Here is a 12,694-nt window from a genome sequence, read left to right as displayed (position 1 = left end):
TCAGCATTACTCAAACTTCAACCTAATGTCCCATTAAGGGCCAACTAACTAGCATTTAAAGCACCACTTTACTTGAGCTAGAGATTTTTGTATATGGACTGAAGTTGAGTTAGAGGTAACACAAATTGTGCTGAAAGGAAATATATCCTTTGTTGCACCGTGAAGAAAGAGTCTCCTGCTACAAAAGGTTGGTTTGTGGGGCTCTCTACTTAGCAGTCCCTTTCCTACATTTCTCTACAGGAAGCCACTCCTAGTTCGCAGGCCAGCAGAGTACTGAAGACAGCTGAAAGGCAGCAGCTTGTCTCTAAAGATTCCCCTTTTATCAATCTGAAATCCCAGCTGCTCTTGGACACATGACCATAAACCAATAAGTGTGCTGGGATTTTTGTGGGTTTCTTTTTGTATGGGGGGGGGGAGGCAAATATGGCTTGGTTGTTCAGGACAGGTTCATAAGAACATTGAGCATAAGGTTTAATTGGTTAAGTAATAAAACAGGATTTTACATCCCTAGCAATACCTTAAGGCTACGTCTATACTGCAGGCTTCTTGCACAAGAACTGTTTTGCACAAGTGTTCTTGTACAAAAGCGCATACACACTGCCATGTGCTTTTGCATAAAGGATGTGCTTTTGTGCAACAGTGTCCATAGCAGTGTGGACGCTCTCTTGCGCAAGAAAGCTCTGATGGCTATTTTAGCCATAGGGGTTTCTTGCACAAGAAGCATCTGTTGCCCGTCTGCACTACCTTCTTGCGCAAGAGGGCTTATTCCTTGTGGGGAAAGAAATAACTCTTGCGCAAAAAGCCCTCTTTTCTGATGTTTTACTGTAAATTTACTTGCGAAAAAAACACAGGTGCAGTGTAGTCGCTCTGCAAGTTTTTACTGCCGTGTAGTCATAGTCTTCCTCCAGCTAACTTGTTAAGCAAAGACAAGCCCAAAGGCGCGATGAGCGGACATGCCAGGAAGGGGTCGCAGAAGAGGGGGCCACAGGGCCTGCTGAGTGAGCCATTATGTGAGAAGGGGCAGCAGCATGGGGGAGGGCAGACACACCACAGGGCAGAAGAGGCTGGAACAGCCCCACAGCTGCTCGCCAGCCGCCATGCGTTTGGAGCCGGTGATGCAGGCGGGTACCGGCCCGAGGCAGTCTCCTGCCACTGCCGGCCGGGAGGAGGCAGCAGAGCCGCTGGCTGCCGCTAGTGGCCGCTGGTCCCGGCTCGGCAGCTCGCAGGGCGCCTGCTCGGGAGGCGGCGGGGGCTGCGGTTCCCGGCACGCCCTGCAAGGGGGCGGCGCTCGGACCGCGGCCCCTCAGTGAGCGCAGCGCCCGGGCCGGCGGGATGGAGACTGTGCGGCTCTGCGCGCTCTGGCTGCCCGGCCTGGCCCTCGTCCGCCCGGGGACGGGAGCGGGCCCGCGAGAGCCGGGTGAGGAAGGGCGGGGCCGTGGCGGGGTCGGGGCGGCGGGGCTCTGCGGGAGGGAAGGGGCGCGGCTGGGCTGTGGGGCGAGGGGGGCGCAGAGGTTGCTGCCCCACGTGCTCTGGTGCACGTAGACCAGGCAGCGCTTCCTGCCCCCGGGCTGCGCGGCCCCGCCTGGCTGCGGGGCGCAGGGCGGAATAATGAAACATCCGCCCGTGGGGGGTCAGTGCAGACCCGTCCGACACTCCCGCAGGCAGCGTGTCCCCCGCCCCCGAGGGCGCCGGGCGTGAGAGACCCGAAGGGGCGCGCCACAGAAAGAACAGGAACTGCGCTGGTCTGGGGGTTCCTTTGTGTTTCCCCCCGGGGGGAACTGCGGGGCCAGGATTTCGGGTTCTCCCGAGAGCCCGTCAACACTGCGAAGTTAAGTTGATCGAAGTTAGGGTTCAAAGCTTAAGTCCCCCCCCCCCCCATGCCTGAACTCCATAGCTGAAGAAGGGCCTTTCACCAGTCCGCCCTGGCTAGGGGGGAAAAGGAAGTGGAGATTGGCTCTCCAGCTGCACGCTCTGTTTGGGGCTGACAACCCAGCCCTTCGGTCCCAAATAGGGTGTTCCCTCTAATTTTATCCATCCATGTGTGGAATAAATCTGATGTGCACCCTGGCATGTGTCCAGATATACATGCTGCTGGTTGCTGCCAGCTGTGGGCACTCTCATAATCAGCTGGGAGGCATTTGAATTTGTTCCAAGTGCACAACTTACAGGGAACACTGGACTCCACCTGTCAGCAACCCACATGGTTAAGTTGATGGAAGCGCACCTAGTTAGAATTAGGGATGTAAGCAAGTAGTCAAGTGAGGTACTCTACTACTTCCCCCTCCCCCCCAACTCCCTTGCTGCCTCTGGATGGGGAGGGGAGGGAAGGCAGCTTAAAAGCTGGTTTCCCCGTCCATGGGGTTGCCACTCCTCCCCCACCTCCTCTATCAGAGGCAGTAGGATAGGGGAGATAGGGCAGGCTGCTGCGAAGCAGCCCCTGCCTGTGGTGGGCAGCCCCTGCCTGCAGTCAGCCCTGACCGCTGCTAACAGCGGTTGCTGGAATCGGGGTGAGCTGGGACGAAGCAATCCTGGCTTACTTTGGCCCAGGATGCTGCACCCTTGCATTTTAAATGTAGTCTGAGCCTGGCAGCTCATACTTCATTTAAAATGCAGAGCCATAGTGCGGGTGGCTCCTGGAGCTCTTGTGAGCCAGGACTGCTCACAAGCTAACTCTGGGAGCTACCCCCTCCACAACTCTGGAGAGTGACTATATAAATTGTATTGACTACACAGCCAGATAATCATAATTTAACATCCTTAGAATATGTACCACAGACAGGGAGTGTGATATGGACATGAACCACCACAGCAATTACTGTGACAGCTGTAGGTTGACCTAACTTAAGTCAACTTAAATTAGTAGGTCTTGTGTTGGCCTAACCTTGTAGTGTAAAACAAGCCTCAGCCTGCGGGACTTAGTACAGCGCTATTATTGTGGGATGGAGTTGTGCTTTGGGAAAGCTATGCTAGACAAATATAATGACTGCCCCCAAGAGATTAGTGGTAGAGTCACAGATGTCGGAGTCTTAACTAAAATCCTCCTGCCATTCATTCTTCTTTTAGTAAGTTTGGTGAAACAGCAGTGTTTACAAAAAAAATTGTAAACATTATTTCTGTTTGGTCTCTATAGCTGAGGGATGGTTGAGATGTTTTGGATTGATGGACTGATGCCATACTAATTATCTTGTGGGCACTGCAACTGTGTTAGGCCACTAAAGGCTCTTGGTAAAAATATTTTCAACTTTAATAGCCATTAACATGTTAAGAAAATGTTTTATTATGGATAGTTTTTTTTTAAGTACTGTAGATTGTAAGAAATACATTATAATTAATATTCAGGTTTCTGTCTGTGCAGGCCATCTCTCTTCCACAATGATTTCTCCATTAAAAGACTATTACATGTGCTCACTCCCCCCATCACCACCACCACTGCTCACATATTGTAACAAGAGACCTTTTTTTATTCTGCTACCAAAATATTTCAGATTACCCAACAGGAGCCAAAGCAGCTAACATCTCTGTAAAATAGTGTACTCTGAAAATGCAAATCTGACTCTAAACATTGATTACTTGCCCTGTAAGAATTATGTGCACTTGCTGTATTCAGCTCTTTATTTCCTTTTAGACCATGTCTATATGAGGGGTAAAGGTTTATTTTTAACACACAATAAAACCTTAGAGAGCTTTTCTGTGTACAAGAATTATACAGCTTTAACCTTGCTGGTATAGTTACAGTGGTACAAACCACTAGTGTGGATGCATTAGTAGTATAAGGATGCTTACTATCATGGCATCTTAATCCTGTATGAGATTCATAGTTTCCAAGACCAGACAGGAACACAGGCCATAGAACATCCCCAAAATAATTCCTAGAGCATATATTTTAGAAAACATCCAGCTAGGATTTAAAACTAGAGATGGAGAATCCACCATTACCCGTGGTAAATTGTCCCAATCGTTTATTACTCATTCTGTTAAAAGTGTGCACCTTATTTCCTTAGGGAAGTAAAAAAACATTTTAAAGTAACCATTAAAATTCTATGTGGTTACACACAATGCGGACTCTGTGGTCAAGCTTTATACTACAAAGCTTGCAATCTGGGGTGGCAGCCTGTTCCCAAGAGCGGGGCCGGTAGGTGGCGCATGCTGGAAGATGAGTTTAAGCAGAACCAATAAGTTGATGCGTATCAGTCAAATTCTTAAATGGCTAATTTCCTGTCTGAATTTGTCTAGTTGTAACTTCCTTTGTTGTTCCTTTCTCTTCTAGATTGAAGAGCCACTTATTAAATGAAATTTATAAGTTGTACATTGTAAATATTGGGTACATGTGGGTACTCGGTGCTTCTTTTGTGACAGTACTGCCCAGTAGCAGTACCGGCAACTCCAGTCAGAGCTTACCTGGAAAGAATGGAGCATACCGGCACCTCTGTACGCATATGTCCAACAGTTGGCTGGGCTGCATGTCTTAAAGGGGCCATTGCTCTTAAAAAGGCAATGCTGGCCCCACCCCAGCATGCTTTTCTTTTTCTTAACTTTTCCCCTGGAGTACTGGCACTTTTTTTTTTTTTTAAACAACAAAAAAACCCACTGTGGGTACTTATTAGGGATGTAAACTCCCAGTTAATCAGTTAACCGGTTAAACCTTAGGTTTACTTAATGTTTAATCAGTTAACTGACTAAACGGGATCCCAGGCAGGGGCCTGCTCCAGCCCCACGCTGTGGATGGCCACGCCTGGGCCTGTGGTGGAGAGGCGCTGCGGTAGACAAGAGCATCACCTGTCTGTGGAGGGCCCTCTGTAGGGCTTGATTACACATTGTAATCAAGTCACTGCCTGACCTCAATAATATACTGGGCTAGATGGAACTTTGGTCTGACCCAGTAGGGCCGTTCTGATGTTCTTTTTGTTAAGATAAATAAATTGAGCTCTTTGAGTCTTACTACAAGGCATTTTTTTCTAATACCTCAGTCATTCTCATGGCTCTTCTCTGAACCCTCTTCAGTTTATCAACATCCTTTCTAAGGATGTTACATTTAGATTAATCAACTAATCAAATAGTTGATGAAATTTGCATCGATTATTTGATAAGGGCGCTTCCACCTTTGAAATGTAGCAAGAGCCCTGCCAACTCTTGCTACATTTCAAAGGTAGAAGCACTGTGGGGAGCACAGCTGGTGGGGGACTCAAGTAGTCCCCCTCTTCCCCAACCCTGCACTCCCCGCTTTTGAAATTTACAAGAGCCTTCCTGGCTATTGAACATTTCAAAACCAGGGAGTGTGGGGCCAGCAGGTGCTGCTTGAGTCCCCAGCTGCCCACAGGTTCCCCACAGCACTTCTGCTTATGAAATGGAGCAAGAGCTCTGTTCTGGCTACATTCCCAATGTGAAAGTGCCACCAGTTTGCCGCTGCACCCCTACCCCTTCTTGCCATGGAGATTGCTGGGGGGAACCGGGTTTTAAGCTGGCTCCCTCCAGCACTGGATCCTGCTCCTCCCCACTGCTGCTTCTCTTTGGTAGAGGCAGCAGGGGAGGGGGAAGCCACTAGTCGCTTACATCCCTAATAGTTTTTGAACTGTGGGCATCATAACTGGACACAGTATTCCAGCAGCGATTACACTGTGACAGATAGCCTCTCTACTGGGGTGTTAAAATGTGTGTATTCAAGTAAACTTGTAACTGCTGGAAAATTCAGTGGTTGCATGTGTACATTAGGGATATAATAGTGTAGTCGATTAACCAATAAGCAAAAGCTTATAGGTTAATGCTATTGACTACACGCGTTCTCCCTTCCCCCGCACCCCCCTCCCATTGCCAGAAATTTTTTAGCAAGCTGGCCAGCAGCCCGGCTCAGTCCTGGCTTGCACCAGGTCCAGGAGCAAACCCCGCTGCAGCTCTTTGTTAAGTTGTATTCTGAGCCAAGCGGGCAGGCAGCCTGGCTCAGTTCTGGTTTGTGCCAGGTATGAGAGCTCAGTGCCCGCCTCCCGCCCTGCCTCCCTCCCCGGTCCGGGGCTGCTGTATCAGAGGCAGCAGCATGGAGTTACACGGGGCTCCTTGGGAGTATGGCAGGAGTGCACTGGCTACCAGCCCTGCCCCCGGGAACTATAGAATAGTCAAATAACTGATAAGAATTCATGAGGTTAATCAACTATTCAATTAATCAATATTTAACATCCCTAGTGTACATGCAGGCTCCTGTGGAACCACCTATCCCACCCCCATGCTACTGCCTCTGGGGGCAGGCGGCTCGGCAGGGGGAGGCATGCACTCTGTGGGAGCTGTATGTGCAGGGAGCAGCCTTAACAGTCTGACCTGCCTCATGCTGCCTGCTTCACCCTGTATTAGAGGCAGCGGCGTGAGGGGGCAGGCAGTTCCCAAGGAGCTGGTGCTCATAGGGAGCCAATTTAACCCCTCCATCCCTTCTCCCCATTGCAGCCTTTGATAAAGGGTGGGGGATGCTGTGTATAACTGTGAAGGTTAACCGATGTGCCCAGGCTCATCAGTTAACCATTTACACATATACGCTATCACATGCCTACTCTCTCCTCCTACTCAAGAGTCCCTGGTTCTTGCATTCCAGGATGACATTAGCTCACTTAGCCACAGTATGACATTGCACCTCATGTTCAGCTGATTATCCACCACACCCCCTGAATTTTTTCCAGACACACCTCTTCCCAGGATAAAGTCCACCTTCATGTAAGTGTGGCCTGCCTTCTTTGTACATCAGTATAGCTACATTTAACCATATTAAAACACATTCACTTGCATCCAATTTATCAAGTGATCCAGATCATTCTGATTCAAGGACTTGATGTTACCATTATTTACCACTAGCTATCAAGCACCTCTATACTGATACAGCTGTTCCCCAGTATTGATATAATCAGGGTGTGACAAATAATGGAAAACCCAACTTGCCCCCCCCACCCAAAAAGTGTTTTTTTAATGGCATAAATTCCTAATAAGAATAAGAACAGTAATTACTAATAAGTTAATAAATATCACCCAAGTTATTAATAAATATCTTATAAATCTCTACTTTTCCCCTCTGCTGCCATGTCTCCTCCCCTTGCTCCATCAGCTCCCCTGGTGCCTGCTGCCCCCCAGCCCCTCACCCTCCTCTGCTGTCCTGACTCCTGCCCTTCTCACTGCCCTCAGCCTTCCTGAGACCTGCCCCCTTCCACCAGCCCATCTCTCCCCCCTGTGCCCACTCCTCCAGTAGCCCCACTCTGATCAAGTGAGCTACCCCTCCTCATCCCCTCTCCTAACACCTCTCTCTACACACCTGCCCTGCCTCTCTCCTCTGGTGCTGGTCCCTCCCCTGCAGGTGTCTGCCCCTCTGCTTCACCCCCAGAATTCCCTGGCACCTGCACCTTCCCTTACCCCTGCACCCTCCTGGTGCCTCCCCCTTCCCTCACTGCCCCTGCCTTCTTTGCCCTCTTTTTCCCTGATACCCACCCCCTCACCACCCTCATGCCCCGTGCCCTCACACATGCCTTGCTCCATCCTTGCCTTCCTCATGCCCACCCCTTCTTTCAAGCCTTCTCCCAGCACCTTCCCCTCCCCCCTCTAGCCCTAATTCCCTTATCCTCTCCTCTCCCAGCATCACCCTGTCCCCCCTCCCACTGACACCTCCCCTCCTGTCCTTTTCCTCATTGTCTGCACTTGGCCCCCTGGCATTTGTCTCTCCTGCACCCCTGTCCCTTGGTGCCTTCCCCTTTCCTTTTCTTTTTCTCCTGACCTCTCCCCTCCCCTCAACACAAGCCCCTTCTCCATATTTCTTCCCTTCCCTTCCTTTCCCTCCCCACAGCACAGCACCGCCCCAGCCTCTCCCCTACCTGGTTTCTACCTTCCACTTTGCGGGGCTGCTGGAGCCTTTTTGAATCTGATGGTCGCTGGCCGTGACGTCAGGATGCCATGTCACACCAGCGTCCTGGCGTCTGCCGGCGTCCCGCCCTCTGGCTCCCGCCGGAGCTGCATGCAGGGAGCCTGGCGCTTAGAATCGCCGCACTTCCCCCTCCCCGGCAGCGCTCTGCTCCTCCGCCGGCCAGAGGTTCGGAGGGGGCTGTGCCGACTGTAGTGCGGGCTTTGGTCAGCCCGTCACAACGGCCCACCGGGCCAGTCCACCCCTGCACTCGCCAGCTGGTAAAATCTGCTCACCGCGGGCGAGTGTATTTGTCGGGTCCTGGATATAATTAGGTTAAAAAAAAAATCACATCCCTAACTGACATAGCCAGCCCTGTACAAAAATTGTGTAGAAAAGGCAAGTTTTGACTTCTAATGTATTAAAAATACACATCTTATTTTCAATAGGGAAAGGTCTTAGAACAAGGATAGGGAACCTGTGGTCCACAGTTTGCCTTGATTCAGCCCACAAGGCTCGGGACTCCCCTTGGTGCCCTCCGCATGGCTGGAGTGCCATCGCTTTCTCTCTGTTGCAGGGAGGGGGAGCCCCAAGCCTTGCAGGCCTAATCAAGGCAAAATGGACCTCAGGAGGAAGCAGCTTGCCATGGCAGCACAGGGAAACTGTGTCCCTGTGCTCACTTGCAGACTCCAGGCCAATGGGAGTTGCAGGGGGAGTGATATCTGCAAGTGCAGGGCTGCAGAGAGCTACCTACGCATTTCTCCTCTCCTTCCCCCCCCCCCTCCAAGTTGTGCTAGGTAGGCGCCCCAATCCGTTACCCATCCCATCCAGACTTCCAGCCCACTCCTACAGCATCTGTCCTACCCAGACCTTGCATCCTAACCCTCAGCCTGCTCTTACACCTACCTCCTGCCCAGACTCGCTACTCCCACCCCCAGTCCATCTCACAGCAGCCCCCTTCTACACACTGAGGCCCCACTCCAAACCCTAGGGGGACCTCAGAAAATCTACTAGCCCCAGGCCACTAGAAAAGTTAATTCAGCTTGCGTTGGGGAAGGGAATTATTTTCTCTAATCTTTCACTGGTGCTGGGGGTTTCCCCTTCCTTCTACCTCAGGATGGGTTTTTTCCTGCTGCTGACTGAACTTAAGACAGCATGCTGACATCCCCCAAAATACTGTGTCTCCCTCCCAACACATGCACTCCCCTCCTCTCTTCCCTTCCCTGTACTTAATTTGAAAAGCAGCTGTCAATGCAGTAGAATGATCATGGAGCAATGGGATTGGGAAACCTGCCTCATATGATGCTGCCTGCCCTGTGTGGCATTGCAAACCCTTCCCAAAGCTCCCTGTAGCCAGTTGCATAGTGGGATAGCTACCACAGTGCACTGTTCTCTGCGCTATTGCAAGAGTTGCTAATGTGAATGCACTTCACCATCATAAAGGGCACAGTGTGGACACATTACAGTGGATTCCCTGCAGTGCTCTGTGAGCAGCACTGTACCTCTGCCAGTGTAGACATACAATGGTGGATGACCTAGGCTAATGAGTAGGCGTTGTGAGTGGTCGTCTTTCATTTCAGTGGGCTGCAAGATTTTCTTAACCAAGATGACCTCCCAGGATAGAATATTTTTGCTAGCTGTGCTTGTATACCCAGAATTTGTGGGCTGTGCCAATTGAACCAGAGCATCATTTGATTAGGTGCAGAGGGAGTGCATGGCTCTCATGGTCGTTGTTGTGTGAAGTCAGCACATATCTCACTTCACATGCATGTCACTTTAGTAATACCAATAGGAAAAAACGATGTGGATGAAAACCAGTGGAATCTGGCAACTCTGCTTGTGGACAATAGTGAACAAAATATCTTGTGGGCCACACACAAGTCTAGTGGCCTGCATGCAGCCTACAGGTTACGCACCACTACCTTAGAGAGCACAGTCCTCTTTCACTGATCTTCCTTTTGCAGATTAGAGCCAGACATGGGTATAATTTTTCCTAAACAGAGTGGAGGTGAAATTGAGTTCAATGTTCTTTTACTTATTACAATACTATTGGAAATGAAAGCTTTGATTTAAAATAATGAAGCAGACTTCTATGAATGTATTTTATAGACGAGCTTAATGTTTATGTAGTCATGTAATTTTAAAATATTATTTGACGCTATTGATTAAAAATATATTTGTATATATATATTTTTATATTCTAGCATGCTCTGATTTCTCCTTGAAGTCCTGTGAAGAATGTCTAAAAAATGTTTCAGTAAGTTTTGGCATCTTTTTATAATTTTGGGGTCAGTATCTCGTGATGCTTATATGTAAGAAGATGGTGCTGAAATATCTTACCACAGCTAACTCTTTCACAGTACTGCATAGGCGGGAGAGTGGGGGGTGAGCCAGGGAAGGCGATAGCAAAACAGTGGAAGTCATTAGAAAGTGTAATGCTGCTTGGAGTAGCTCATGCCTGTACTTATACCTCAGAGCAGACTGTCAAAAACAGTACAGACATCCCAAATTGGTGATGCGTTCTGTAATTAGATTTCACCATCCCAGTAACAAATGTGAATTCCCGGATCATTATATCGATATAACTGTAGAGACACAAGCAGTCCCCTTAGGCTCTCCAATCTATCTTGCTATCCAGGTGAATTGAACTTGGTGATAAATGGTCACTTAAACCAAAAAAATCACAAAATGTTCAGGTTGCTTCTGGTCCAAAGAGACCTGTTACTTACTCTGGATTAATTGGTACCCTAGTTCTTACACCTAAGACACCACCTCTAGCCAAGCTTGTAATAAACTATGTAAAAATTCTAAATACAGAGACAGCAATACAAAGTGGCAGCCAGCTCCTGAGGAGCAGGATAAGAGGCTGTTTGTAACTGTTTAAATGGTCATCCTGTTATATCCCTACATATTTTCTTATAAAAAGGAAAGCAGACATCAGTGAGATGAATGCATTCAGTAACTTACAAGCATTTATAGAGTCTAAACTTAAAATACTATATTATAAGACTTGTGCCTATTTTGAACAATACTAAGATACAGGTGAGCGGGTTTGGTTCACAGCCATGAGTTTGCCAGTTCTTAGCTGAAGCCGACAGATTTGGCAGTTAGCACTTGCTCTGCCAGCATCATAGAAATCATTCCTTGTTTATACACCTAATGAAAAACAGTAATTTCTACAATTTCTTCTAAAACTTCATTTCACTAGGGAAAAACCCCCCTGTCTTATGTTCTCCCACATGTTACTTTGTTGTGATGGCTCATTTCTTTTAGTCCCAATTAGCCTTGTGACACCAAATTTTAAAAAAGCATATTTCATCATCTTGATTTGCTCCGTACTAATACATAGTTGCTCACTTGTGCAAGTTTCTTCATGAGATTGATAGATTTCCACTCCATATGGCTAAATGCAGTGCCTTGCATGGTGTCAAGTATCTTGCATCTGAGGAAGTGGGTCTTTGCCCATGAAAGCTTATGCTCCAACACTTTGGTTGGTTTATAAGGTACCATAGGACTCCTCACCGCTTTTGCAGATTCAGACTAACACAGCTACTCCTCTGATAGTTGCTCACTGTTTATGTTGCTAGTCTTCCACTAGCTCAGGACGGGACTAGCAAAGCAATAAATACAGGTGCTCAGGAGAAGGGAAATGTGATTTATCTAGGATGAGCTTGTAACGATAGATGAATTCCCTTATTGCTGACTTGGCTGTGTACGGGAAGCTTTTTTTAATGTTTTCTTTTGAATATATGCTGCTTGTAAATACTAACATATTAATAGGTATATTCCTCACACATATGTGCACACACTCTTTCCATTAACACATGAAAACTACTCAAGTGCATTAAGAAGAAAAGAAATTCACAGGGGTGTGTACACCAGGAGAAATGTAGCTATGCTATATCTTCAAAATCTATCAAACTATTGATAGCGTACATACTTTCTTTGATGACAAAATAATGGATGATGCAGTGAGACTGTCTCAGTATCAACAGCTCTGACCTTGGTGAGATGAGTTTAGACTTGACTGAGCCAATTCATGTGTTCATAAAAAATAAAAGCAGGACTAAACCTTTAGCATTTATGTATGCAACGTAAAGGTGTTAGACCACTGGAAATTATTTTTTTTTAATTGATGAGATAGAAAAATACCTAGTTAGTCATTTCAGTAGTAGATGTCAGCAGAAAATGAAAATAAACATTTGGGGAATATATGATAAAAAATGTCTACTAAACCTTATGGCTGGTTTACACTAGGCAATATTTATGTCATTTCTATATGACAGCCATCCTCCCACAGATGTAAGTGCTCTACTACACTGACATCAGAACTCCACCTCCACAAGAGGTATAAGGCTTATGTCTGTAGTTGGGTGATGCTGTGTCTACATAGACAGTTCATCGGCTGTCTTGTCAGTTTCACAACAGGAGCTGTGAAATTGTCAGGAAATCCGGGCAGCTGCCCTCTGCTTCACTGGAGAGCTGAGTTGGGGTAAGAAGCCCAGCAGTTCCTGAAAAAGTGTTAACAATACATGGACTTTCTGAGAGTTTTAAGATGATGGTGGGATTGAGACAATTAACTGTGCTGAGTCCACTTCTCTTCATCTGAATAGTTAGTTAATTTAATAAGAGAACCAAGCTAACACACGCTGATGATCTGGCTTGTTTGTCTGACAACAAAGAGGAATTGGTAAATAGTGTATCAGAGTGGGCATCTATGATTGAAAGTGTTAACAAAATTGAAGTTGTGCATGTAGGAAAGATAGTGGAAGAGCTGTTGATTGAAGTTACAAGAGAGAAGCTAGTCATAAGAATGCGTAGCTTGTAAATATT

The 12,694-nt window shown here is 47.5% G+C and overlaps 1 protein-coding gene across 2 annotated transcripts in view; it reads left to right on the top strand.

Moving 5' to 3' along the window:
* Positions 1 to 1,218: 1,218 nt before the first annotated feature.
* LOC102445284 (pituitary tumor-transforming gene 1 protein-interacting protein-like) overlaps positions 1,219 to 12,694 on the top strand; it is a 37,649-nt gene continuing 26,173 nt past the window's right edge. The window contains exons 1-2 of one of the 2 annotated variants that reach the window (XM_075922399.2): positions 1,219 to 1,417; positions 10,066 to 10,118. In XM_075922399.2, coding sequence (XP_075778514.2) covers positions 1,333 to 1,417; positions 10,066 to 10,118 — 138 coding nt within the window. In that variant the 5' untranslated portion in view covers positions 1,219 to 1,332. The remainder of the gene's footprint in view (positions 1,418 to 10,065; positions 10,119 to 12,694) is intronic. The other variant, XM_075922398.2, reaches the window with a different exon arrangement.

Source organism: Pelodiscus sinensis, chromosome 2 (assembly GCF_052426305.1).
Source record: "Pelodiscus sinensis isolate ZL-2025 chromosome 2, ASM5242630v1, whole genome shotgun sequence".
Classification (NCBI taxonomy): Eukaryota; Metazoa; Chordata; order Testudines; family Trionychidae; genus Pelodiscus; species Pelodiscus sinensis.
Note: the sequence above shows the minus strand (reverse complement) of the source record. Positions and strands in the feature narration are given on the sequence as shown.